At 58.9% G+C, this 25,830-nt stretch overlaps 2 protein-coding genes across 5 annotated transcripts in view; one reads left to right on the top strand and one right to left on the bottom strand.

Annotated features, from left to right (window-relative positions):
- The first annotated feature begins 5,016 nt into the window (after window positions 1-5,016).
- Window positions 5,017-25,447, top strand: DEGS2 (delta 4-desaturase, sphingolipid 2). The gene is made up of 4 exons (XM_065906894.1): window positions 5,017-5,167; window positions 20,939-21,681; window positions 23,245-23,304; window positions 25,213-25,447. The coding sequence occupies exons 1-4, from the start codon at window positions 5,086-5,088 to the stop codon at window positions 25,429-25,431; spliced, it is 1,104 nt and encodes a 367-aa protein (XP_065762966.1). The 5' UTR covers window positions 5,017-5,085; the 3' UTR covers window positions 25,432-25,447.
- Window positions 25,292-25,830, bottom strand: part of EVL (Enah/Vasp-like) — a 141,118-nt gene continuing 140,579 nt past the window's right edge. For all 4 annotated transcript variants that reach the window (XM_065906891.1, XM_065906890.1, XM_065906892.1 and 1 more), the window contains one exon: window positions 25,292-25,765. In XM_065906891.1, coding sequence (XP_065762963.1) covers window positions 25,728-25,765 — 38 coding nt within the window. In that variant the 3' untranslated portion in view covers window positions 25,292-25,727. The remainder of the gene's footprint in view (window positions 25,766-25,830) is intronic.

The following is a 25,830-nucleotide window of genomic DNA, read 5'->3' as shown; positions in this document are numbered from 1 at the left end:
ACAAATTGTTATTAAGGTCATCTCCAGTGCTAGAAACTTTTTTGGGCATTAGGGGTGAAGAGTTGCACCCCAGGGAGCAAGACACTCTAGAGGAGGGAGCAGATAATAAGCAAATTAGCACATGGTGTAACAGTGTTTTTCAGGCTGGCAGAATCGTCCATACATATAATTACATTACCATTTCAGTGGGAGGTTATTTCTTCGAAGAAAAGGCAGAGGAAGAATAAATGTCACCTCTCCTTCATTCTCTCTCTCCTTCTAGAAATCTCATTAGAGGGACGTTGGGTTTCTATTCCTGCTCTTTATTCTCTTCTTTTACGTGCCTTCATTTCAACAGAGGTTTCCCTCCCACAGGTGTCTGTGCTGTTTGGCATGTGAGATTTTAGTTCCCCAGCCAGGGCTGGAACTCTGCAGTAGGAGCACAGACTCTTAACCACTGGCCTGTGGGAGAAGTCCTGAGATTGGTTGTTGATTATTTTTTCTTTTTAAAGAAGCAATTTGCACCTACCCATCTGTGGTGTGTTTATTTAACAGGTTGGAATAGACCTTTATGTTTCCTGGGAGACATTACTCTCATTCCTCAATCCGGTTCTCTTTCCCCCCTGGCTCTGTTTTCCCAGGTGTGAAGTTCCTCTCATTCTTGGGGTGAAAAGTGAAAGTGTTAGTTGCTCAGCCGCATCGACTCTTTGTGGCCCTATGGACTGTAGCCCAGGCTCCTCTGTCCATGGAATTCTCCTGAGTGAGTAGTCATTCCCTTCCCTAGGAGATCTTCCTGCCCCAGGAATCTAACCTGGGTCTCCCGCATCACAGGCAGATTCCTTGCCATCTGAGCTACCAGGAAACCCCTGGCTGCCCTTTTTCCATGGAGTGACTTCGCTCCGGTGTTGGCTGGCTCTGAGTCATGGGCGGATAGACTGCTGGCTTTGGGGAGGGCTGGGAGGTGCAGTGTGGAATGCATTCCGGCCTGCTTTCTGCAGACATTAGGCAGGGGAGGACTTCTGCTGGGGCAGCAAGCACTGTGTTAGGACTTCTGGGCGTAGCTGCTTCCCGCTCCTCACAGGCAGCTGAAGACAGCAGAGCACCCTGCCAAGAGCCTCTGGGGACCTCTTGGGCAGGATCTCTCCTGGGGGTCGGTGAACCCCCCTACTGGGGCTGGCGCCCAGCTTAGAGGAAGTGGGGGCTGAAGGAGGTGCAGGAGTCATGGAAGAGTGGCTGGCCTTGCTGGCTTCCTTTAGTTATCACCCACAAAAGTCTCTGTTTTCCAATGCTGTTGGGGGTTTAATGACAACAATTACATATATATGCATATATATGCATACGTACGTGTATATCTGTATAGGTAGGTATGTATAGGTATATGTATATGTATATATATTATACACTTCACTTTTATTTTAATTAATTATTTCTTTTTTCCACACTGTGTGGCATGCAGTCTCTCAGTTCCCCGACCAGGGGCTGAACCTGTTTTCCCTGCAGAGGATGAGAGGAGTCCTAATCACTGGACACCAGGGAGGTCCCTACACTTCATTTTTAAATCAACTTTAATATCTGGTTTAGATGTACAGAAAACCTGTGAAGATAGTATTGATGATTCCATAGCCTCTACACCCAATTCTCTTTATATCTATAAGATATTAACATAATCTAATGTATAAGAAAGTGAACATTTTTAGTGTTAACACATTATCATCAACTTAAGTCCATACTTTATTCAGATTCCTTTAGTTTTTACCTCATTCCCATTTTCTGGTTCAGGATCCCACAGACACCGCATTGCAAGCAGACATGCAGTTTCTTTCATTTCCAGGACCTGAGACGTGGTGGGGAGGTTAGGGCACGTGCCCTGAGTGGGTTCACCGTCTTGAAGCTGAGTCTCTGTGGGCCAAGCCGACCTCGGGGAACTGGGGATTACTCAGGATTGGAAAAACCTGGTTTAAAATTCAACATTCAAAAAACAAAGATCATGTCATCTGGTCCCATCACTTCATCACAAATAGATGGGGAAAAAGCAGAAAGAGTGCTAGATTTTATATTCTTGGGCTCCAAAATCACTGCAGACCATGACTGTAGCCAGCCACGAAATTAAAAGATGCTTGCTCCTTGGCAGAAAAGTTATACAAACCTAGACAACGTATTAAAAAGTAGAGACATCACTTTGGCAACAAAGATCCACATAGTCAAAGCTATGGTTTTTCCAGTAGTCATGTACGGATGTGAGAGTTGGACCATACAGAAGGCTGAATGATGAAGAACTGTTACTTTTGTGGTTCTGGAGAAGACGCTTGAGAGTCCCTTGGACAGCAAGATCAAATCAGTTAATCCTAAAGGAAATCAACCCTGAATATTCATTGGAAGGACTGATGCTAAAGCTGAAGTTCCAATGCTTTGACCACCTGATGCGAAGAGCTGACTCACTGGAAAAGACCCTGATGCTGGGAAAGATTGAGGGCAGGAGGAGAAGGGGATGACAGAGGATGAGATGTTTGGATGGCATCACTGACTCAATGGACATGAGTTTGAACAAGATGGGAAGGACAGGGAAGCCTGGCGTGCTGTAGCCCATGGGGTCACAACGAGTCGGACATGACTTAGCAACTGAACAACAACAGGATTGAGAGTCCTGAACTTTTATTCTACTCCCAGGTTAGGGTCTGTCCTTTGACTTGTCCCCTTTTTGGCCTCAATTTTCTCATGTGTAAAATGAAGCCATTGGGCTAGTGTCAACTGGACAGGCGGAGTCCTGGGGTCCATCTGTGAGTGGTTTTCTGATCTCTGTACTGGGCAGAGGGAGCTGGCAGTCATGGTGGTGACCAGAGGGCAGAGCCGGGACCCAGATCTCACTGGTTGTAACATGGGTCTGACACTCTGACTTTGGACTTTTAAAGTCGAAGATCAGGGGTGTGTCCCAGCTTTCCTGCTTATTCTGAAAAGTGAAAGAAAGTAAAAGTGTCCATTGCTCACTGGTGTCCGAGTCTTTGCAGCCCACCAGACTACTCTGTCCATGGAATTGTCCAGGCAGGAACACTGGAGCGGGTTGCCATTCCCTTCTCCAGGGGATCTTCCCCACCCAGGGGTTGAACCTAGTCTTCTGCATTGCAGGAAGATTCTTTACTGCCTGAGTCATCAGGGAAGCTTATTCTGAGCGCCTCTTTATCTCTGAGCCTTGGTTTACCCATCTGTAAAGTGGCCGCTGTTGGGATGACTGCTATGGCTCCCTCTGGCTGTGAGCAGAGCAGGTTGCCCTGGGAGATGCTGAGCTCTCCATTCCCAGAGGCGTGCAAGCGAAGAAGGTGACACTGTTGGATGGTGCAGGCGGTGGTGATGACCCAAGGCTCTAAGCATGTCCCTTTTGGACAGGGAAGCCAGCCTCCGCACTGGCCCATTTTCCTACCCTTGACTCTGGGGCAGGTGGCTGGCTGTCACGGTGCACCCACATAGTTGCTTCCCTTGTCATCTCATGCCAGGACTGCCTCTGGCCCTAGGCTGAGGGCCGTCTGCCAAATGTACCACACCCCTGGCCACAGACTTGCAGGAGACTGGGGGCGATGCCTGCCATCATTTCCTGCCTGCCTTGTGGGACCTCTGACTTCCAGGTCAGTCGGCTTCCCCAGGCAGTTCCTGCAGGCTGGGCTCCAGTACACAGGGCACACCATGCAAAGCCCCAAAGGAGCAAGAGGAGGGCGGGAGGGATCCCTGGGAAAAATGAGGAGCCCTGAGCCCCGACTCCCCCTAGACCAGACTCTCCATTCTGACAAGGTTTGGGTTCTTCCAAGTCCCAGCCTTTGCATCTTCCATTGGCTCTGCCGCCAATGCCCTTGGCCTTCTTTAGCGGTGGAACTCCTACTCACCCTTTGAGACCTAACACAGAAACCACTGGACTGCCCTGGCTGCCCCAGGACCTACCTGTGTCTCGGCACGTATCATCCTGCGTTGTAGTCGGCCTCTTCCGTGCCCCTGTCCCTGTCCCTGGCTTTCCCAGAAGGCGCGGATGGGGCTGACTCACCTCCCCGAGCTGCAGACGCCTCATCACCTGCCCTCCGATTGCCTGAAAGGAGTGGGTAGGGGCAGGGCGGATCGCTGTGGCGAGCCTTTCCCGAACTCCTGTTTTTGGTTTGTTTGTTTGTTTGATTTGGCTGCAAGGCGGGGCGTGCCGGCGTGCGGGATTGCCTCCACGCCCCCTGCAGTGGAACCGCGGAGTCTTAACCGCCTCCCCTGCTTTTCACCCGCACAACACAGCCGTCTAATCCCTACCCTCCGACCCCTGCCCCGGGCCGGGCGGCGGGGTGTAGGGGCACGCTCCTCACTAGCGGGTCCGTCGGGGCAGGGGCGGCGGGAGCGCGAGTGGCTCTGGGCCGCCGAGAGAACAGGCGCCCAGCCGCGATGGGGCCTCCGGGAAGCCGGGGGCGCGGGCGTCCCCGCACACCCCGGGGTGCGGGGGTCCGGGGACTCTCTCGGGGTCGCTCTTATAGCCCATTTTCCAGCCCGAGGGAACTCAGGCGCCGAGAGGCCCAGGGACTCGCCTCCGCCCCGCCCGAGGCCCCGCCCCTCCTGGTGGCCCAGGCGCCCCGGCCCCGCCCCGACCCCGCCCCCTGCTGGCCCAGGCGCCCCGGCCCCGCCCTGAGGCCCCGCCCCCTGCTGGCCCCGGGGCTCCTTGTCCCGCCCAAGGCCCCGCCCCTGAGCCCCGCCCCCTGCTGGCCCAGGCGCCCCGGCCCCGCCCTGAGGCCCCGCCCCCTGCTGGCCCCGGGGCTCCTTGTCCCGCCCGAGGCCCCGCCCCTGAGCCCCACCCCACCTGCTGGCCCAGGCGCTCCAGGCCCCGCCCCGGGCCCCGCCCCCATCCCGGCCCCGCCCCGAGGCCCCGCCCCCTGCTGGCCCAGGGGCTCCTTGTCCCGCCCGAGGCCCCGCCCCTGAGCCCCGCCCCGCCGGCCGGCCCAGGCGCTCCAGGCCCCGCCCCGGGGCCCCGCCCCCATCCCGGCCCCGCCCCCGAGCCCTGAACTGGTCCTCGCGCGGCGCAGGACGACAGGTGCCGCGGAGCCGAGCCCTGCGCAGCAGCCGGGCGCTCAGAGCCGCGCTCCCAGCCCCACCATGGGCAACAGCGCGGGCCGCAGCGACTTCGAGTGGGTCTACACGGACCAGCCTCACACGCAGAGGCGCAAGGAGATGCTCGGTGAGCGCGGGCCCAAGTGGGGACAGCCCTGGGGCTGTGTGGTGTCCCGGGTCAGCCCGAACCCGGGGAGGCGTCGCTTCTGCGAGGCCCGGATGCCCAGCAGGCCTTCTCCGACCTCTGCTTCAGAGGGTGGGAGCTCCACTCCCCGTCCGGCAGCCTCCCCAACCCAGGGTCCCCCGCTCCGGTCTGGGACTCTCCTTCGCGTCTCTGTCTCTGTCCCGGGATCGAGGACCCGAGCCCAGATCCGTGCGTCGGGGGAGCGCGTCTCGGCTACTCCATCCCGGCTGTGGGACGGGAGACCCTCCCCGGACTCGAGGCGCACAGGTCAGCCCCAGGGACTGTCTTTGTGAGGGATGCGCCGCCCCCGCCCGCGAAGGCAGCTCCGGGGCCACCTGTTGTCCGCCGCACCCTGGGTTCCCCCGTGCGCAGGGCGCCGGCTCCCGGCGGCCCCGCCCGAGAGGCGCAAGCCCAGCCCCAATACCCGGCTTTAGGGCAGAATGAACGCCTCGAAGGAAGCAAAGCTGAACGAGAGACAACTTATTTAAAACAAACAAACAACAAACAAAAGTTTACCGGAGTGTCCTTTCATTTTGTAGCGCAATGTACGGTGGCCCCTCTCTGTTCTGTAGTGTCCTGGAAAGTCATCTTTACTTACATGGTCACCCGTCCTGTGGACTCACCCGCCCTGCGGGCTCCATCAGTCTCTCAGAAGGACCCGGAATATACGGTTCCTTTACCCACGATTAGAGGTTCAAGGACTCGCACCTCCAGAGCACCTTCTGCTAGGTGCCACCAAGTCGCCTTTGCAGCCATATCGGTTTCCAGGTGAACATGGTGGCTCTCCCCAAAGTCGGTCACCATTCCACACCCTCACCCACACCTGCAGTTGGCAAAAGTCTTTAATCTTTGCCAAACAGGTTGACAAAACAATATTTCATTATGACTTTAATATTTAATTTGATTGCTTTCAATGTCTAATTGGACATTTAAATTTGTGTTTTGCTTTCTCTTGGGTTGGTGTTTTGCTTGTTGGGTTGTTAGAACTCTTTGTATTGAGGTTTTTAACCCTTAGTCTTATACTTGGGAAACCCTTATACTTATACATTGGAAATCTTCCCTTTATAATCACAGGAGATTTTTTTTTTTTTTAATGCATTTGAATAGATTGGATCTTTTGTTTAGAATTTTCTCTTTTGTGTCTTCCTGCTCCACCCCAAGACTAGGAAAGTATTCCTTTTAAACCTTTCAGACACAGGATGCAGAGCAGTTAATGCAGGGCTCTGCCCTGCTGTTGCTGGGGTCCCAGGGCCTGGAGGCCCCTGGGTGGGTCTGTGGGTCTGTGGTTTTCCCCTGTGAGGTGAGCGATAACCCTGCTCTGTGCGTGGCCCCAGCGGGGGTGGGGGTGGGCGGCATCGTCTGTTGTACTTGCGAACTTCCTGCAGGTGGCTCAGACGGTCCTGCAGGGCTGTGTTTCCTTCCCCTCCCCGGGCTCTCTCCGCTGCCCAGCCCCCTTACAGGACTCACTGCGCACCTGGCCCCAGGTGGAGAGGGCTGGGGGATATAGCCTGGCCCACAGAGCTGCCTGGGGGGATGCAGACACTCTGGACTGCAGCCTTACTTCCCCAGTCTGCATAATGGGCACAGTCATCCTTTCTGGCAGAGTGGGTGTGAGGATAAAAGGAGATGTTGGGTGAGAAGGTGCTCCAGTGTGGTACCCAGCTCGCCAGGACGTGGAGAAGGACTCCTCTCTGAAGAGAGAAGCCACGGGCCCTGGAACCAATCCAGGAAGCATCCTGGATGGGATGGCTGGGAACCCTGGAAGACCTGGAGGAGAGGGTGGAGACTTGGACCAGGGTGGGGACAGCACAAGTTCTCAAGGGCTGACTCTCCAGGGCGCTTTGCAAATTCCCACTGCACTGGGTGCTGCGGGTTCCTCTCCACATAGCCAGTTTTGAGCTAAGGAACTTGGAACGTGTCCTCCTCCCTCCCTCCCAGGCATTGCGGTTCCTCCACCCCAGAGTCCTTCCTGCCTGCCCTGCTCGCTCAAGCTCAGCTCTCCCTCCTGCAGGAACAGCCCCCTCCCGGCCTGGGTTGGGGGAAGGTGCTCCAGGGGGATTCCCCTTCCAGCCCATCGCGTCTTTACTTCTTGGAGGCAGGTTTCCAGACCTGGAAGCTTTGTAGACCTTGATTGTGAGCCAGGACCACACCCACTCATCGGCTTTGTGACCCTGGGTCACATAAGTCAATAAGCAGATTAAGAAACTGAGGTCTGATTGAGTTGAACGGGTTAATTGCAGTTCCTTCTTTGTGGAGGTGTTGTGCAGGTTAAATGAGGTGGTGGTAAGTGTTTTGCCACCACTCAATCAATGTTAGCTGCTCTCTTGCAGAAAGGCTCTGTGATTTCCCCAAGGACGGGGAGTGAGTGCTCTTCCATCTCTGTTTTCCTGTTTTCTTCCATCTGCTGTTTCCCAGCCTGAGAAAACCCTACGAGTAACTGTTGGCCTCTCTTTAGACGGGAGGCCCCAGAGTGGGGCTCAGAGAGGGGGAGTGACTTGCCCAGAGCCACACAGCTCAGAGGCCAAGTTGGTGTTCAGGCAGGGACGTGCCCCAGTGCTCCTAAAGAGCCTCACCTCTGGGAGTCGTGCGTGCGTGCCAAGTCACTTCAGTCTGTCTGACTCTTTGCAACCCCATGGACTGTAGCCCGCCAGGCTCCTCGGTCCACGGGATTCTCCAGGCAAAAATGCTGGAATGAGTTGCCATGCCCTCCTCCAGGGGGTCTTCCTGACCCAGGTGTCTCTTACATCTACTTGCACCGGTAGGCGGGTTCTTTACCACTAGCGCCACTAGGGAAGCTCAATCCTGGAGTCAGAACCCAGGAAGTCCTTGCGTAGAGCCAGCAGCAGTGCTCTTTGTGGAGGACCAAAGTCCACCTCCAGAGCCTGCCTGGATGGAGGAGACATGCCTCCGAGGCGGGGGCTGAGGTTCCCGTGCTGCAAGCACAGGAGCAGAGAGCCAGTGGGGCTCCATCCTGTCGGAGATCAGAGCCCAAGCCAAGCACGCCCAGAGGAGTAAGAGGCAGGGTTTGAATTTGTCTTTTCAAAAACAAATAGCTTTGTGATTTTTTTTGTTTGTTTTTGTGTTTTATTTATGAAAGGGCACACACATAGTTAAAAAAAATCAGATAATCAAAAAATAATCCGAGGAAAACAAGGAAGTAAGGCTCTGGCAATTGCTGGCTTATTTGCTTAGGAAAAGCCTTTGCTGGGGCTCTCTCAGTGGCAAGTGGTTAAGCCCAGAACTGAACTGGCTGACAAGCTCGAGGGAATTCATGGAGACCACAGGAGAGGAGGCCACAGGGGCCGTTCTCTCTGCCCCTGATCCTGCCTGACCCGCCTTCTCCATGTCCACCAGGCGGGCTGCAGCCTGCGTCCACCCAGCTCTGAGATCCCGCAGGGGAACCAGCTGCCTCCCTCCCCTTCTGCCCTGAGCCAGCTCACCTCTGGCCAGAGCTGTGAGGCCTCTGATTGGCAGGTCGGCAGGGGATGGGCAAGCCACACAGCGTCACATCGTGAGGACAGAGGGAAGCAGCTATTGGAAAAAGGGGTGCTGTGCTCCGAAGTTGGGTGGGGAGGGAGGGGTGCTCGGGTACACGGCCGCACAGACACCAAGTGATCCCTAGGGCCCTATTTGACCTGACTGTTCCTTCCTGGCTCGAATCCTCCAAGGCAGCGGTCCCCAACCTTTTCAGCACCAGGGAACGTGTTTCAAGAAAGACAGTTTTTCGGTGGGCCTGGGGTGGGGTGGGGATGGTTTGGGGATGATTCACACGCACGACATTTATTGTGCACTTCACTGCTATTATTATCACATCAGCTCCACCTCAGATCATCAGTCATTAGATCCTAGAGGTTGGGGACCCCTGCACCAAGGGTTTCGCTTCCTAAAAATCTCATCTCTGGTTTCTGTCGACACCCAGTAGTCTGGTAACCTTTCTCCCTAGCTCCTGCTCTTGGCCACTCGGTGGAGTGTGGCTAGCCCTCCATCTGCCCATTTCACAGCTTTTGCAAACGCTGTTTCCTCTGCTTGAAATCTTTTTCCTACTCCACCTCCTTCTAGGATTCCTTCAAGTCTCAGACTAAATGTCCCTTTCTCAGAAACATTGTGTGATAGTATGTGTGTGCACACAGACTTTTTGTTTGGAAATAACTAATGAGTTGACTCTCTGGAGGAAATGAAAAGTCCCTGATTTGCAGACTGGCAGTTGTCAGTCTTTGTAACTATCTCCATCATGGCCAACTTCACACTGCCAACAGGCATCGCTGCCCACGTTGCTGGGGAGACGGGGGCATACGTGGGGTGTGACAGCGTCAGGCTGGGCTGGTGGTCTACACCACAGTGTACCCCACCCTCGCTCTCCAGCTACCCCTCGCTTGTCCTCCCGTGGGGTACTGTGCACTGTTACCTCATGACCTTTGCTCCCATCTGTAAATCTGCATCGGCGTGTGGGGCGGTAGCTTTAATTGTCCGACTCTTCCACTCAACTCTGAGCTTCCCGAGGGCACGGCAGGGCCGGGCCCACCGCCACCAGTGCCTGTCCCAGCGAGGCTGCAGGAGGCAACAGTCACCTACAAAATCTTGAGCATCTCTAGTCCCACCTGCCAGGACCGTCCCGGGGCTTTATCCCCTTTCCAGCGGCGCCCAGGTGGTGATGTGGTAAAGAACCCACCTGCCAATGCAGCAGACGTAAGAGACACGGGTTTGGTCCCTGGGTTGGGAAGATCGCCTGCAGGAGGGCTTGGCAGCCCACTCCAGGATTCTTGCCTGGAGAATCCCATGGACAGAGGGGCCTGGAAGGATACAGTCCATGGGGTCTCAAAGAGTCAGGCACGACTGAAAGGACTTAGCACACAGCGATGCCAGGGACGCGTCAGCAGCAGCACGGGGCATACAGCTTAATCCTTGCCGCTGGGGAGCAGGAAGCCCTGTCTTTTCACTTAGAACACTTTTTCCATTCTTTTCTCTTCTCCGCCCTACTTTTTTAAATTTAATCTTACAGACATTTGCATTTTTTTGCATTTTTTTTTTTTTAATGCTGGGCGGGACCTTGGGAATTTAGGCACCCTGCCCAAGGTCACCTGGCCATCTAGGGTTAGGGTTAGGACAAGTCTCTAACCTGGTGACACGGCCCGCGCCTCTGACCCACCCTTTCCTCCTCCTGGGACCTGAGAACAGCCTGCCTCCCGCCCAGCCCCTGGCACGTGACTCATGGTCAGACTCCAGCTCACGTGGCCCCTTCTCCCATTCTTTTCGACCTCTGTACTGATGTGAGTGCCATGCCTTTCCTCCTGGCCAGCTTCTAACCCGCATTCTTTAATTTGTACCCACTTTTATGAGGCATGATTTACATGCCATAAAATTCACTCATTATAAAGACACAGTCCAGCGATTTTTAGTGAGGTTACACAATCCAATCGAGTTTAGAGCGCTGCCCTCACCCCGGAGGGCCCAGGACCCCTTGCAGTGACCATCCTAGACTCACATCCCAAGTCCCGGCCTGCGAGTTCCCGCCTGAGGGTCAGGGGGCCGGTGTGCGTCCTCTCCCGGCACATCCTCGGGGGGACATACTGGGCGCCCAACGTGCGGCGCCTAGCCCTGCTCAGCCTGGGAGCCCCTCCCGCCTCGGGATCTGGGGCCTGGCTCATCCCCGGAGCTTTGGCAAATATTTGTCAGTGAATCAGGAGCAGGTTCTGCGGGAGGCAGGTGAGGGGGTGGGGTCGTGACTCCTGGAGGTGCTCTGGGCCCCTTCCCCGGTCCCCCCCACCACTCCCAGTGCCTCCCACACTGACCAGACAGGCCCAGCTTTGCCTTTTGGCCCCGAAACCGAAACCCAGGTGGGAGAGACAGGGCTGGAGGTGGGCGGACGGCCTAGCAGAGCTGTGAGGAGCCGTGCGGGAAGCAGCGGTGGAGAGGGCTGGGGACGCCGGCGGAAGCAGGGCCGTGGAGGGGGCGGTGAGGGAAGGCGCTGCACCCGGAGCGCATGTGGTGCGACGTGGCTTGGGGGGGCCGCAGGGAACTGACAGACGTCAGGGAATGTTCTAGACGAGGGAGCTCCAGGTGGGGAAGGGACCCCTCCACCCCGAGCTAGTGGGACCGTCGTGGCACTTGACCTCCCTGGGGAAGCGGTCGGTCAGAGAGAAGGGACCTCACGGCCGGCCGGTCGGCAAGGGCGAGGTGGGGGCCTGGGGACCACCCCCGGTGCCCGCAGAGGGTGAGGACCCCGCAGCCTTCACCGCCCGCTGCCATCTGGCACAGCGGGGCTCGTCAGGAAAGCTTCTGGGAACAGCCAGGTGGCATCCACGGGAGGCTGCTCTGTGGGGTGGCGGCGGACCCTGGGCCAGCCTGGTCCCCCCTCCCCACAGGCTCCTCCTCTGCTGGGCCCTCGGGCCTCGTGAGCAAGTCTGCCGTGTATATGAATGTCCGGCGGCCTCCTGCCTCTTCCACCCCCACCCCCGGGTGTTTATAGCCGGGGACTCAGACCGGGCCCCCTAGGGATGGAGAGTGAGGAAGCTGGCCCAGAGAGGGACAGGGCCTTGCCCCCGGGCGCACAGCAGCTGGACTGAGTCAGGTTGCAGTGCGGCTCTCCTGAACTGGGACCCAGGGTTTATCTCCGGGCACTTGGCCCTGACGACGCAGCCCAGCTGCAGGAAACAGCTCCTCTGGGGCTGAGGGATCCTTGCGGACTCTGGAGGAGCCAGTGGAAATCAGGCGTGGTGCAGCCTCTGTGTGCCTGTCTCTAAGCTGGGGGCCCTCCTAGGTGGGCTGGTGGGGCCCGAATGACGCCGAGCACGTTTCACCTGCTGAGGTCCGGTTCCACACCCGGGCTCCGGCTCGCGTCTGGCAGGCCCGAAGCCGGGGGTCCTGAGGTCAAGTCTCGGCTCCGTCGGCCTTGTCCGGCCTTGCCTGGACCCTCCCTGGGCCCCCATCCCTCCTGTGTCGTGCCTGGACAGTGTGGCTTCCAGCAGTGACTGCTGTTCTTGGCCCGCCACCTCGGGCCCCACCTGAGTCGCTGCTGGAAAGCCATTTGCATGGGTCTGGTTCGAGGTGGCAGTCCGTGCTCGGCTCCAGGCTGCCTGACGGGATCAGAGAGCCCTGAGGCCTGCGTGTCCTTAGCCAGCTTCTGCGGTGCTCTGCGCTGGAGGCCCGGGTGGGCAGGTTTCCCCTGCCATCAGCTGAGATCGCCCGGGGCCGGGGGGCGGGCAGAGCCTGGTCAGGCCGGGCCAGGACTCCGCTTTGGGGGCTGCCGGGCGCTCTTGTCGTCCCCCTCCTGCCTCACCCCTCTCCTGGGACCCGGAGAAGATGGAGCCTGCAGCTCTCCCCTCCCCGGCCACACCCCTGAGCCCTGGAAGACACACTCCTCGGTCAGGCCAGCCCCCCCCCACCCTGGCCTTCTCCATGACCCTGCCCCGCACCTCCATCCCCTCTTTCTGCCGCCCCCTCTCCCCCGTCTCAACCCCCCAGCCCGCCCACTGCCCCCTTGCCCTCACTCACCTTCTCACCTTGCTTCCTGCCCACACGGCTCCTGCTGGGGCCCCCGGGGGCCTTGCTAAGTCCAGCAGGCGCCTGTCCTGCCTTCCTTTCTCTAATCCTCTTTGACCCCCACAGTGGGACACCCCAAGCCCACAGCTACAACTATCTGGAATCTGACTGCGCCCAGTGACCTCGTTAGGCCTGCGTGGCTGGTGGGCCCCAGAACATCTCGGAGAGGGCCCCAAGCCTCCCAAGCTCCCCTGGGGCCTGGAAGCCCTGGCATTGAACAGGTTCAATGTTTGCTGTTCCACCTGTCCAGCAGGTGGTAGACGGCTTAGAGAACCAGCTTGACCCGCTCACCAGTGCTGCTCGGGTTGGTCCAGAGTTGCCGCTGTTCAGTCACTCCGTTGGGTCTGACTCTGTGACCCCAAGGACCACAGCACGCCAGGCCTCCCTGTCCATCACCAACTCCCGGAGCATGCTCAAATCCATGTCCATTGAGTCTGTGATGCCATCCAACCATCTCATCCTCTGTCGTCCCCTTCTCCTCCCACCTTCAGTCCTTCCCAGCATCAGGGTCTTTTGCAATGAGTCAGTTCTTCCCATCAGGTGTCTAAAGTATGGGAGCTTCAGCTTCAGCATCAGTCCTTTCAATGAATATTCAGGATTGAGTTCCTTTAGGATGGACTGGTTGGATCTCCTTGCAGTCCAAGGGACTCTCCAGAGTGGCCCCACTTAGATGGCGCCTTCCTGGGGTCTTCACTGAAGGCTGAGGCTGTTCATTGAGGCCTCCCGGTGCTGCCACCCCTGGAATCTGCTGCGTTCCCCCCCCCTCCCCCGCCCCGGTGCTCTGCTGTCTGAACCCTCACAGGGAGGGTCTTGCCTGGGTCCCCCTTGGGCCGTAGCACTTGCTCTGCCCATCCTCCCGCCGTCCTGGCTTGCTGGGGCTCCCCCCGCCCTGTCTCTGTCGTCTGGACAGGGCTCCGGGCAGCGGGGAGGTGATCTGGAGCTTGGCCCCTTCTCAGATTGCCCCTGAGCTGCCCAGCGTCCAGCTTGTGCATCGGCCTACTTCCCGTTGCTTCCGGCAGGACGGCCAGGCCCAGTGGTGTCGTGGTCTGGGTGTCTGGGGCCTGTTCTCATAGGTTAAAGCAAGTCTGGGGCCAGATCGGCTTCCACCGTCATCAGTCCACGGCCCCAAGGGTCAGAAATGGGATGTTTTTACTTTTAGGTCAGGAAACTGCATTTAATAACACCAGTAGTAACAGCTCCTAGGGCTCCGAGCTGCCCCCCCAGGCTTGCCACAGTCTGGATGCGGCAGGGCGTGGGGGAGCAGGCATCACCCCATTTCCCGGATGTGGAGACCTAGGCCTGGGGGCAGTGTACGGCAGTGTATGGCCTCGGTTGGCCAGGGGTGGGGGCTGGAGACCGGGCACTCCCGCCCATGCTGGGGCCGCGGCCGAGCTGAGGGCAGCTGGGTCCTTGGGGGCTGTCAGGAAAGCAAGAAGGGGGCTCCAGGCCAGGCAGCGGGGGGGACCCCCAGGATGCGCTTTGTTCCACTCACGCAGGACTTACTGGCCTTGTTCGACAGGCACTGGGGGCTCCCCATCCAGGGTCACAGCTGCTGGCTAGGTCACGGCCCTGGCCTCTGAGCAGCACAGGAGTGGCCTGTCCATGGGCCTGGGGGCCTGAGCTGGGGTCCTTCCTGGTCCCTGCTGGCCCAGAGCTTGCCAGGCTGTGCTCACCTGGTACTGGTGTGGCCTGCCCTGCTTTCCTGCCCCGGGCCTGGCCTCCTTCCAAGGGGAACCGGGCGGGGGGGCCAGCCCTGTAGAGGCTTGTGGCCCCTGGCTACCTGAGTCAGCTCCCAGGTGTGTCTGGGCAGGTAAGGGCCCAGTCCTTGCTTGCTCAAGGAGGGAGGCTGGTGCCCAGAGACCCGCCCCTGCTGGTCGGGAGACTGGTGGAGCCCGGCGGGGCCTGTGGTCCCAGCCTGACATCCAGGTATGCAAAGGCCTTGCATTTGATGACATGCAGGCCTGGACTGTGGGTGAGAGCTTCCCCACTGCTGAGGTCACAGGCGCGTCCTTCTGGCCCCAGCTGTCACAGAGACACCTCTTCCTCCCCTGCTCCACCCCACCATGGCCGCTGGACCCCTCCCCAGGCCTCTCAGCCCCCCACTGGAGGCATCCATCTTCCTGGGTAACACTGAGGCCCACCCTCTGACATGTCCCTGCTCACCCTGACCCCCTCTCGGGGCCAGAACGAGCTGGAATGAGGCTTGCCCTCTGCACCCCCTCCCGAGTGGGGCCTCCAGCCCCTGGCCGGGTCCTTGGTTTTCTTGGCCCTGCCCGGCAGGGTGATGCTGGGCGCACGCCATGCTGGCTGCCCCACCTTGGCCAAGGCTGGTGGGCCGTGCGGCCCTCGATGGGCAGGGTCGAGCGTGAGTGGCCACTGTGCCCAATGCCAGGCTGGGCTGAGGTGGGGCCCGAGGCCGTCCGGGCTGCTGGAGCCCCGGGCTTTCCTCGTCCGCGGTCCAGCTGCTGCTAGTCTCCTAGGGCTGCAGACCCCACACTTGTCCCCTCACGGTCCTGGAGGCCCGATGCCTGACCCGGGTCTCAGGGGGCTGCAGTTTCCTCCGGAGGCACTGGCAGGGGAATCTGTCTCCGGGCCTTTCGAGCTTCCGGAGCCGCCTGCGCCCCTCAGCTCGCGGCCCCCTCCATCGTCACAGCCAGCGAGGGAGGTGGAGACCTTGCGCATCCCTGGACCTCCTCTCCTGCCGGCTTCCCCGCTGTCCCCAGCCTGGGGTGACGCTGGGCTGCTGGGATAACCCAGACGCTCCTTGCTGTCGTGAGGTCCGCAGGCCAGCGCCCCGGGCACCGTGGAAGTGGGGAGTAGGAGGTGGGCATCTTTGGGGGTGCTGTTCTCTGCCCCCCGCTCAGTTGCCAGTCTCTCCCTCCACCTTGGGAGCTGGTTTCAGGCGGCAGAGCCTTGCTTCCCGGTCCCTGCCTCTCCTGCCAGCCTGGGGCAGCGGGCATCACCTGGGGGCCTCTGGCCTTCCTGGGAAAGCCAAGTGGCCTCCCACAACAGGGGGACGACCCACGTGGCCGCCGTTGGGCCACGTGGGCAGGCCTGGGAGGAAGCGGCCACCGGCTTAATCCCACCACCCCCATCCCCGGCATCCCCGTCTGCGGGCAGCACCCTGCTTGTCGGCCTCTTAAAACGTGCCAGGTCTCCACGTGTTGACCGCTCGTCACAAAGCGCAGATTAATCTGGGTGCCTGCTCCCAGCCAGTCAGCCCGAGCCTCCGTGCCTTATCTATCCATCCTCCCAGTGGCCTGTTTACAGTTCAAAAACAAGCCTTGGAGCTGAGGTAACCTGCTTGGAGCCGGCATTTTTTTTTAACTTTTTTTATATCATGGGAAGCTCTAACAGAATTTGCCATTCTAACCGTGTGTGCTGTGCTTAGCTGCTCAGCCGTGTCCGACTCTCTGAGACCTCATGGAGTGTATGCAGCCCGTCAGGCTCCTCTGTCCATGGGGATTCTCCAGGCAAGAATACTGCAGTGGGTAGTCTATCCCGTCTCCAGGGGATCTTCCCGACCCAGGAATGGAGCCAGGGTCTCCTGCATCGCAGGCGGATTCTTTACCAGCTGAGCCACCAGGAAGCCCTGCTTTAATCGTGTGTAGTGTGTGATTTGGTGGCGTGAATTCACAGTGTGGAAACATCACTACTGTTTCCAAACCTTTTTCTTGACTCCAAACAGAGACGCTACACCCCTTCCCCGTCGCTGCCCATCCCCGGCCCTGGCAGCCTCCGCTTTCTGGCTCTGTGAACTTGCCTATTCTAGATATTTCACTGAAGTGGACTCATACAGTTTGTGGCCTCTCGTGACTGGTTTCTTTCACTCTGCGTAATGTCTTCAAGGCTCATCCATGTTGTGAGTCGCCCGGGTCAGCCCTTCATCCCTGTTTTTGGAGGAGGAGGTGCTGGTGGTTTATTCGGGAGTCTGTTCCCAGGAGCAGGATTAAGGACGCTGACACTGTGAAGTGGGGAAGTGGGAGAGTCAATATACGGACTTTTTATTTTCCCCGTGGTCCCCAACTTTATTATTTGAATATTTGCAACTCTGACTCTATACATAAGTTTTAATTTCTTACAAAACTCTACATTCCACATTGCTAGGCCACTTAACTCTCCGTCTTACGTCACATTTCATCAAGGGGTATTTCCCCAAATGACAACCAGCCTGACTGCGGGCTTGCTGCTGTTCAATGGCTAAGTTGTATCCGACTCTTGCGACCCCATGTAGCCCGCCAGGCTCCTCTGTCCACGGGATCTCCCAGGCAAGAAGACTGGAGTGGGTTGCCATTTCCTTCTCCATGCAAGGATTTTTTAAATTGAAGTAAAACTGACCTATAACATTATATTTATATTAGCTTCAGGTATACAACATAGTGATTAAAAAATTTTTTTAATGGAAATAGATAAATAGATTTGTAATGTGTTAGTTTCACATATATAGTAAAATGGTTCAGTTATGTACATGTATACGAATATACATATATTAGTTTTTACATTCTCCTCCATTATAGATTATTACAAGGTACTGAGTATAGTTCCTTGTGCTGCACAGTAGGCCCTTGTTGATTATCTATCTTATGTATAGTAATGTGGATATTTTAATCCTAAATGCCTAATTTATCTCTCCCCCCCAACACAATGATTTCATATATTATATTTCAAAATGACCCCCATAAGTCTAGTTAACATCTGTCATCTTACAGTGTTACAGTTTTTTATCTTGATGAGTTCTTGGATGACAAATTCTTTTTTTTTTCCACTTTTGAGATGTAATTCTCAGATAATATCTTATAAGTTTAAAGTGTACAGCATAATGGTTTGATATGTGTATGTATTGCAAAATGATTACCACAGTAAGTTTAGTGAACATGGGATGACAAATTCTTTTTTTTTTGGGGGGGGGGGATGACAAATTCTTGATGAGAACTTTCAAGACCTGCTTTTGTAACAAGTTAAAAGTATGCAGTACAGTATGACTAACTGTAATCACCATTCTGGGTATTACATTCCGATGTCCTACTTGTTTTATAACTGGAAGTTTCATTCCTCCCTGAGGCTGAATAATATACTATTGTGTGGCTGGACCTCATTTTTGTTTATCTGCTCATCAGTTAATGGACACTTGGGTTGTTCCTACTTTCTGGCTGTTGTGAATAGTTCTCTGAACATGACCCTGAATTTAAATTCTTTAGGAGTGGAACTACGTGGTCTTATGGTTAAGTCCATTTTTAACTTTACGAGGAACTACCCAATTGCTCTCCACAGTGGCTGCACCATTTTGCCTTCCTACTAGCAACACACAGACAAGGATCCCTGTTTCTCTGCAGCCGTGTCAGCACCTGTTCTTTTCTGTTTTTCTGAGTTTAGGTGTCCTAGCGGCTCTGAGTTGGGGCCGCACTGTGATGCTGGCGGCACCCCTGGCGACTGATGATGTTGAGCATCTTTTTGTGTGCTTAGAGGACCAGGTGCACATCTTTGGAGAAACATCTATTCAAGTTCCTTTGCCCATTTTTCGTTGGGCTGTTTGTTTTTTTGTTTGGGGGTTGAAGGAGATCTTTATATAGTCTGGTTATTAAACCCTCTTTCCAGAGCTGGAATTTGAACTGGCTCTGAACGCTGCTGTCTTCCAACTCTGGCTGGGGATGCTGTGGTCCCCGGGGGCCCATTAAGCAGGGCTGAGATTTATCGTCCATCCTGCGCTTGCTTGCGTTTTCCCAGGTTCAGCTTTGACACTGTGCTGTGACCACCATTCTCTTGGACCTGATTAGGTGGCGTCCTTGGCGGATTCAGGGAGAGCTCTCTGGATCAAAGGGCCCAGGCAGTTGTGCGAGGTTTGGAAGCCTGGGAGTAGCAGGCAGTAGGGGGAAGGAGGCCGGAATAAGAACAGGGGGCGGAGGGCTTCCCTGGGGCTCAGTGGTAAAAGAAAAGTAAGTGAGGGTCGCTCAATCGTGTCCAACTCTTTGGGACCCCATGGCCTATACAGTCCATGGAATTCTCCAGGCCAGAATACTGGAGTGGGTGGCTGTTCCCTTCTCCAGGGGATCTTCTCAAGAGACCTGGGATCGAACCCAGGTCTCCCACACTGCAGGTGGATTCTCTTATCATATGAGCCCCCAGGGAAGCCCAGGAACACTGGAGTGGGGAGCCTATCCCTTCTGCAGGGGATCTTCCTGACCCAGTCATTGAACCAGGGTCCCCTGCATTGCAGGCAGATTCTTTACCAGCTGAGCCACTGGAGAAGCCCCAGTGGTAAAGAATCTGCCTGCCAATACAAGAGATATGGGTTCAGTCCCTGGTCGGGAAGATGATACGTGAGCAATGAAGCCCGTTTGCCACGACTATGAAGCCTGTGCTCGAGAGCATGCAGACCGCAACTAAGCCCGCACACCCTAGCGCCCGTGCTCTGCAAAAAGAGAAGCCACTGCAATGAGAAGCCCAGGTACCACGACTAGAGGGTAGCCCCCGCTTGATGCAATTAGAGAAAAACCCTCGTAGCAACGACGTCCCAGCACAGGCAAAAATAAAGAAGCAAAACTGTATATTAAAGAAATAACAGGGGGCAGGGGTATGATATTCAGACCCCACCCTGGCCCCCGGCAGGCTGTCTTGAGGCAGAGTGTAGCGCATCTGCTCACTTGCTTGGAGCCCAAACCACTGAAGCTGCTGGATGAGGTGACGGCTCGGTGGGAGTGTTGCTGTGTAGGTCGTGGGGGTGTAAGTGCTGCCAGGCGGATTCCGTGGGCTTCCTGGGCAGAGGTTGCAGGACGTGGGGACCCCGACAGTCCCCCCAGCATCTCCAGCAGATGCGAGCTGGCCCACCATCAGGGCCAGTCTGGGGGACACACAGCCTGCGAGGCACATCCGAGTGTCACTCTGAGACTCAAGAGGCTCAGGGAGGGTGGGAACATACCACGGCCACCCAGTAAGATCAGGGCTGACCTCGAGATGGGCTTGTGGCGCCACTGCAGCTCAGGCGGGGGGACTTGGAGCGAGCTTCCCCCTGACTGGACAGAATTCCTTGGCCCTTGTGTGCATTGCCTTGCATACCCCCAGGGACATGCAACTCACCACCTCTAAAACAGTTGATCCCATTGCTGAGTGTCTCTGACAGGAAGTTCTCTGGGCGGGGAGGAAGGAGGAGCGCAAAAGGGAAGCGACTTCCTGGGTCACTGAGAGAGACGGGCAGGCCAGGATCGATGCTGGGCGATTCGAGTCAGGGCCTGCCTGGCTTCCGCTGCAGCCCTGGGGACCCTCTTCCCAGGCCAGCCTGAGGCCGCCCGGCTGCTGGCTGGGCAGGAGGGGTGGACACTGGGCACCCTGGAGTCAGGCACTGATGGCTCTAAGGGCGCCTGCACCCTCCCTGGCCTCAATCCCCATCCGTGTGCCCGGGGAACTCCCCACCTGAGTATCCCAGGGAGAGAGCAGACCTGGGGTGTGAGCGTGACGGCCCCCTTGAGCGCGTGTCGCCCCTGCCCTGTCCCTCCCGGCCTCTGGACACTGCACCAGCCAGCTCAGCAGCCTTACGCCTGGCCCTGCAGCCCCCTCCGGCCAAGCAGAGGTTTCTAGAAGGCACTGCCCTCTGGACCTGAGGGCCCCGACTCCGCCCTTTTCTCACTTGGCTACTCCCTGCCTGGGCGACTGCCGCTGCCATTGTGTTCTCCCTTTTCTGTTAAACAAAATACAGAAAAGTACAAAAGACATGATAACAAACACCCACCACCCCCACCCCCAAATAAGCATATCCAACGTTTTATCCTATTTCCTTCAGATCTTGCCAGAGCCCTCCACATTCCCCTCCCGCAGCCCCGCCGCCCCCTCCCAGGCCCAGAGAGTCCGCCGGTGCCCCGCCCCCCACCCTTGAAGACACACCCACGCACAGCACCGCGTGGGTATCGAACCTGCAGCTCCCGGCAGCTGCTTTGATTTCAGGCATCACGTTTCTGTGACCCAGGCTGACACCTGCTCTTTACTGAGGCTGGTGACCAAGGACCGCCCCCCCCACCCTGCCACTCTGGGAAGTCTCCCCAGAGCCCCCCTGAGGTGGGCGGTAGAGGCGGGTCTGCGGGTGCAGAGGGAGGGGAAGGAGGGGGAGGTACAGCGGGGCAAGCACAGATTTTGGGACCAAGGAGGCCAATGCCTGTCTCACCTTCTCCTCCACCCTCCCTACAGCCAAGTACCCAGCCATCAAGGCCCTGATGCGGCCGGACCCCCACCTCAAGTGGACGGTAACGGGGATGGTGCTGGTGCAGCTGCTGGCCTGCTGGCTGGTGCGGGGGCTGGCGTGGCGCTGGCTTTTCTTCTGGGCCTATGCCTTCGGGGGCTGCGTGAACCACTCGCTGACTCTGGCCATCCACGACATCTCCCACAACACCGCCTTCGGCACGGGCCGCGCCGCCCACAACCGCTGGTTCGCCATCTTCGCCAACCTGCCCGTGGGCTTGCCCTACGCCGCCACCTTCAAGAAGTACCACGTGGACCACCACCGCTACCTGGGCGGCGACGGGCTGGATGTGGACATACCCACGCGCTTCGAGGGCTGGCTCTTCTGCACGCCGGCCCGCAAGCTGCTCTGGCTGGTCCTGCAGCCCTTCTTCTACGCGCTGCGGCCGCTCTGCGTGCACCCCAAGGCCATGACCCGCATGGAGCTCTGCAACGCCCTGGTGCAGCTGGCGGCCGACGCTGCCATCTACGCCCTCTGGGGGCTCAAGCCCGTGGTCTACCTGCTGGCCGGCTCCCTGCTGGGCCTGGGCCTGCACCCCATCTCGGGCCACTTTGTGGCTGAACACTACATGTTCCTCAAGGGCCACGAGACCTACTCCTACTACGGGCCCCTCAACTGGATCACCTTCAACGTGGGCTACCACATGGAGCATCACGACTTCCCCAGCATCCCTGGCTGCAACCTGCCCCTGGTAGGCGGGGTCAGGGCAGCAGCAGGCACCCGGGGGTGGGGGGCGAGGCGGGGAGGTGCGCGGAGGGCTTTGGGCTGCCCTGTGGCCTCTCTCCTGCCGATCACGGGGTGGCCACGTTCTCCCTTGCGGTCCCCAGGGCAGGGGGAAAGGCCACGAGGCACACGGCGTGCCTGACTGGAGAACAAGGTGAAGTCAGGGTGGGCAGGGGCTTGAGGGCTGTTACAGTTCAGGCCTCTTGGTTTCACGGGACCCTGTTTGAGCACAGTTGTGACAGTCCCCGGCTGGCTGTGTGTCCTGGGCCCGGCCGCTGGCCCTCTCTGTGCCTCAGAAGGGGCAGCGGTGTGGGCGAGGCAACCCCCCTCCTTGTCCATGGCCCCCCTGTGACCCTCCAGGGCCCCCTCATGGCGCAAAGAGGCCAGAGGTCTTGCCCTTTGTGACCCAAGGGGTCAGCGTGAAGCGTCCGTCCTGGGAGACCTGGGGTTGGAGGAGTGTCTGCGTGTGCGAGTCCGTGTGTGTGTCCACGTGGTTAGGTGCGCCTGTCCGTACATGCGTGTCAGGGTGTGCATGTTCACCCACCCGTGGGGTCGAGTGTGTGAGAGCGCTGGCCTGGGTGTGCAGGTGTTTGTGGTGCGCTGACCCCCACCCCCCTCCGCCCCACTCCTCCGAGGTCCTGCTCTGTGCTGACCACTGTCTCGTGGACGCCTCACCCTAAGCCCACGCCATTTCAAGGCCATCATGCCCATTTCATGGATGAGAAGGCAGAGGCTCAGGTTGGAGGGGGGTTCCATGGCCCCAGGAAGCAGCAGAACCAGACTTTTGACCCAAGACGCTCACAGGAGCGTCTGCGGTCAGCTGTGACCCTTTACTCCTCCCAAGCAAAGTCAAAGGCTCCCAGCTCCCGCCTTGTGGGTCCCTTCATCGCCGGAGCGCGTCCCCCCACCCCCTCCCGCCCGTCTTGGGCCATAAAGCAGGTCCTGTGGACCTGGCCTTTCCCACGGGTGGCGAGCAGGGGAGGTGCCGGTGTGGATGTAGCGGCTCAGGCTGGAGCACTTCCTGGAGGAGGCGGGCTGAGGGTGGCAGGTGCAGAGCGGGGCAGGGGGCTGGAGTGGGAAATGACAGGTACTGAGGCCAGAGAGGAGCGTGACGGGGTGAGGGGGTGGTGAGAGCCTGCAGGCCCCCGAGGGCTTCCTGTGCCGGGTGCGGAGGCGCGGGCACAGACCGTGGTTGAGCAGGACTCAGCACTCCGGCCCACCCCGGGGCTCCTGGATCAGACTCGGGGTGTGGGCCCCCGGGAGGGAGGGGAGTGTGCATTTTAATTCCTCACCCCGTTTGGGGCCGGGGGCGGGGGGACGGGGCGAAGCCCAGCGCCTCCTGGTGCCAGCGGCCCCTCCGCTTTCGGGCAGCGCCTGCGGCCTCCTGCCTGGCTCAGCGGGAGAACACAGGTACCCTCGGCGCGGACAGAGCTGCGCGCGCGCGCACGCGCCCACGTGGTCTGCGTGCGCGCACGTGCGTCTGCGTGCGTGCGCGCGCGCGGCCTCTGACCCGCTCGCCCCGCCCCTGCAGGTACGGAAGATCGCACCCGAGTACTACGACCACCTGCCCCAGCACCACTCGTGGGTGAAGGTGCTCTGGGATTTTGTGTTCGACGACTCCCTGGGGCCCTTCGCGCGGGTGAAGAGGGTGTGCAAGCTGGCGGAGAACCGGCTGTGAGCCCGACGGCCGGCTGGCGTCCTGGGGCTCGCTGCCGCCCCGCCCCGCCCGATGCAGGGCTGGCTGTCAGCGTTCCCCGGCCTAGCGCCCAGAACTGGTTTGGCTGCATTTGGTTCCCGCGCCCTGGGCCGCGGCTCTTTTCCCTGGACCCCCCCGCCCCCGCCCCCCCGGACCACACCTGGCGGCAGCGGGCACGGATGGCGGCTCGGGCTGTACATGGACTGGTGACCTCAGGCCGGCCCTCCCTTTCAGGGCTGGGCCTGACCCTGCCCTGGGCACTCTGCGCCTAGGGAGCAGAGTCCTCTGGCGTTCCCATGCCCTAAATTAAATCCAGCATTGGTTTTCAAGTCCCTAGAGCCTACTTCCCTGGATTGGGCCTGGCTCCCTGCGAGCAGGGCCTGGGGCCGCTGTGTGCCGCCCTCGTGGGGACCAGCACTGAGGCAGCATCCTGGCTGGCCCCAGGTGTGGGCAGAGGTCCATGTGTCCCTTGGCCCATGCTCCTGCCTCTACCTGCCCCCCACCCCGGTCTGCCTCACCCCTGCTCCACCTTGAGCCCGCACCCCCACCGGCTCAGATGTGGGTCATGGAGATGGTGGGTGGACAGGTGGCCAGACGGAGGCGTGACAGTCCAAGTGAAGGGCAGCTCCGATGGTGTCTCCGGGACGTGGGGCACGGCCTGTCCTGGCTAAGCCAAGGGCTGATGACACAGGTGACGGGGGAGGCATTAGCAGCCCCCGGCCCAGGGAGGGGCCGTGTCGGGATGGGGGTCCGGGTCTCCCAGAGGCAGGCAGGCAGCAGGAGGGTGCCTGGGCGAGGGAAACACAGCCCCCCTTGGAGACGTGAGGCTGGGGAGGCCGAGGATCACCCCTGGGGGCGGGTGTGGTGGGGCTGGGAGTGGCCCTGGGCGGTCTGACCACTGGATGGCCCGGGGAGTAGACCCCTGCACTCGATGAGGGAGGGGAGCGTGGCTCTCAGTAGGGAGCCCCAAGCACTCAGCTGAGCCCTCGAGTTGCCAGGCGCTTATCTGACCCCGACAGCTGAAGGTGGGCCCAGGGATGTCAACCGTCCTGGGCGGCGGCAGCCCGGGAGCTGGGATCACCCCGTGGACACCTGTCAGCCCCCTTCCCCACAGCCCAGGATTCCTGGACTGTGGGCGGTGGGAGGAGCTGCAGAGTGCCTCTCAGAACGGTGGGTTAAGGCCGCTCCCCTCTGGGTTAAGGCTTCCTCTCTCTGTGTTGCTGGGAGCACACAGTGAGACGGACTATGTCCAACCTGGCCAGCAAGTGGTCCCGTTGTCCCGAGCCAGACTGGGGGGTAGGGTGGGGTTCCTCCCATGGCCTCCAGAGGATGGCTGGGCCAGGGCCCAGGCACACTGCTCTCCTGGAGGCTGGGGGATGGTCACAGGATTTCAAAGCTTTCCTATTAGCTGGGGCCACTCGGCGCAGGGGCAGCAGTGGCTAGCGCTGAGGGCCAGACCCTTTGTGGTTCAGCCCTGCATGGTCTACGATGTGCCTCTGAGGGGCACAGGGGCTGCGGGCAGGGCAGAGGCCACGCCTGCTTGCCTTGCCTTCCTGTCTGGCTGAGCTGGGGTCACAGGGCCCCCTCTGTGAGGTGGGGGTGGGGGGTTTGAGCAGGTGCACCTTCCTGGCCCCTCTGATGTTCCCGCACAAGCCCCACCTCCCTGGAGGAGGCCTCCGGGGAGGGACAGCCCCCAGGACCCCTGCTGGAAGCGCCCGAGCTGGCAGCCCACACCCCGTCCTTCCTTGCCTCACTCCCAAGGCCCCCGTCTGGCCCCCCCCAACTCCTGGCACCACTCTGCAGGCCCTCCCCCAAGAAGAGGCCTCCCCAGCCAGGCGAGATGGGGAGCTGGCGCTGAGTGAGCAAGCCAGAGCCGGGGTGTGGACAGTAAGCGTTTATTACCACGTGGACACAGACGGCTTGGTGCGTGGACGGACCCTCACGGCCGGGACGCGGGGAGGAGTCGCGTGGAAGCGGCCGCCGCACCCGGGGGCACCTAGGAGAAAACTTGAGACCTTCTAACAAGGCGCGTGACTTGGGGCGTCTTCTCTATGAACCCAAAGAAACGTACACTTAAATAGGCAGATATAAAATACAAAAAAAGGCTGCAGGCCTGGTGTTTTGTGTCAGGTTGAATCTAAAAAAATCCAGGAACTGAACTTTTCTCCTCATTTTAATATTTTATCACAGGTTAAGACTTAAACGAAGCACGTCCTAGCTTCAGCGCGTGCCGAGTGTGCCGGAGGCCTGGGCACTGGGCTCTGTGGGGTCCCCGCCGTCGGGTGGCCCGGGGTCGTGGGCGGCATCGGGGGCTCCGCCTACGAAGTGCTGATCCCGCTCAGCTCCTGCCTGATGGCTGAGGGACAGGATAGGAGAGGGTCTCAGTCCCTCGGCTGCCCGCGCGAGGGGCCGTGTCCACTG

Source organism: Muntiacus reevesi, chromosome 15 (assembly GCF_963930625.1).
Source record: "Muntiacus reevesi chromosome 15, mMunRee1.1, whole genome shotgun sequence".
Taxonomy (NCBI): Eukaryota; Metazoa; Chordata; class Mammalia; order Artiodactyla; family Cervidae; genus Muntiacus; species Muntiacus reevesi.
The sequence above is the reverse complement of the archived record's forward strand: the minus strand, read 5'-3'. Positions and strand labels throughout refer to the sequence as shown.

What these genes read in the sequence shown, in the direction of transcription:
- DEGS2 (XM_065906894.1), top strand. Translation starts at nt 5,086, where the DNA reads ATGGGCAACAGCGCGGGCCGCAGCGACTTCGAGTGGGTCTACACGGAC. An exon ending in CTGGCTGCAACCTGCCCCTG is followed by an intron (nt 21,682 to 23,244) that starts GTAGGCGGGGTC and finishes CCGCCCCTGCAG; the next exon opens with GTACGGAAGATCGCACCCGA. An exon ending in AGCACCACTCGTGGGTGAAG is followed by an intron (nt 23,305 to 25,212) that starts GTGCTCTGGGAT and finishes ACCACTCTGCAG; the next exon opens with GCCCTCCCCCAAGAAGAGGC.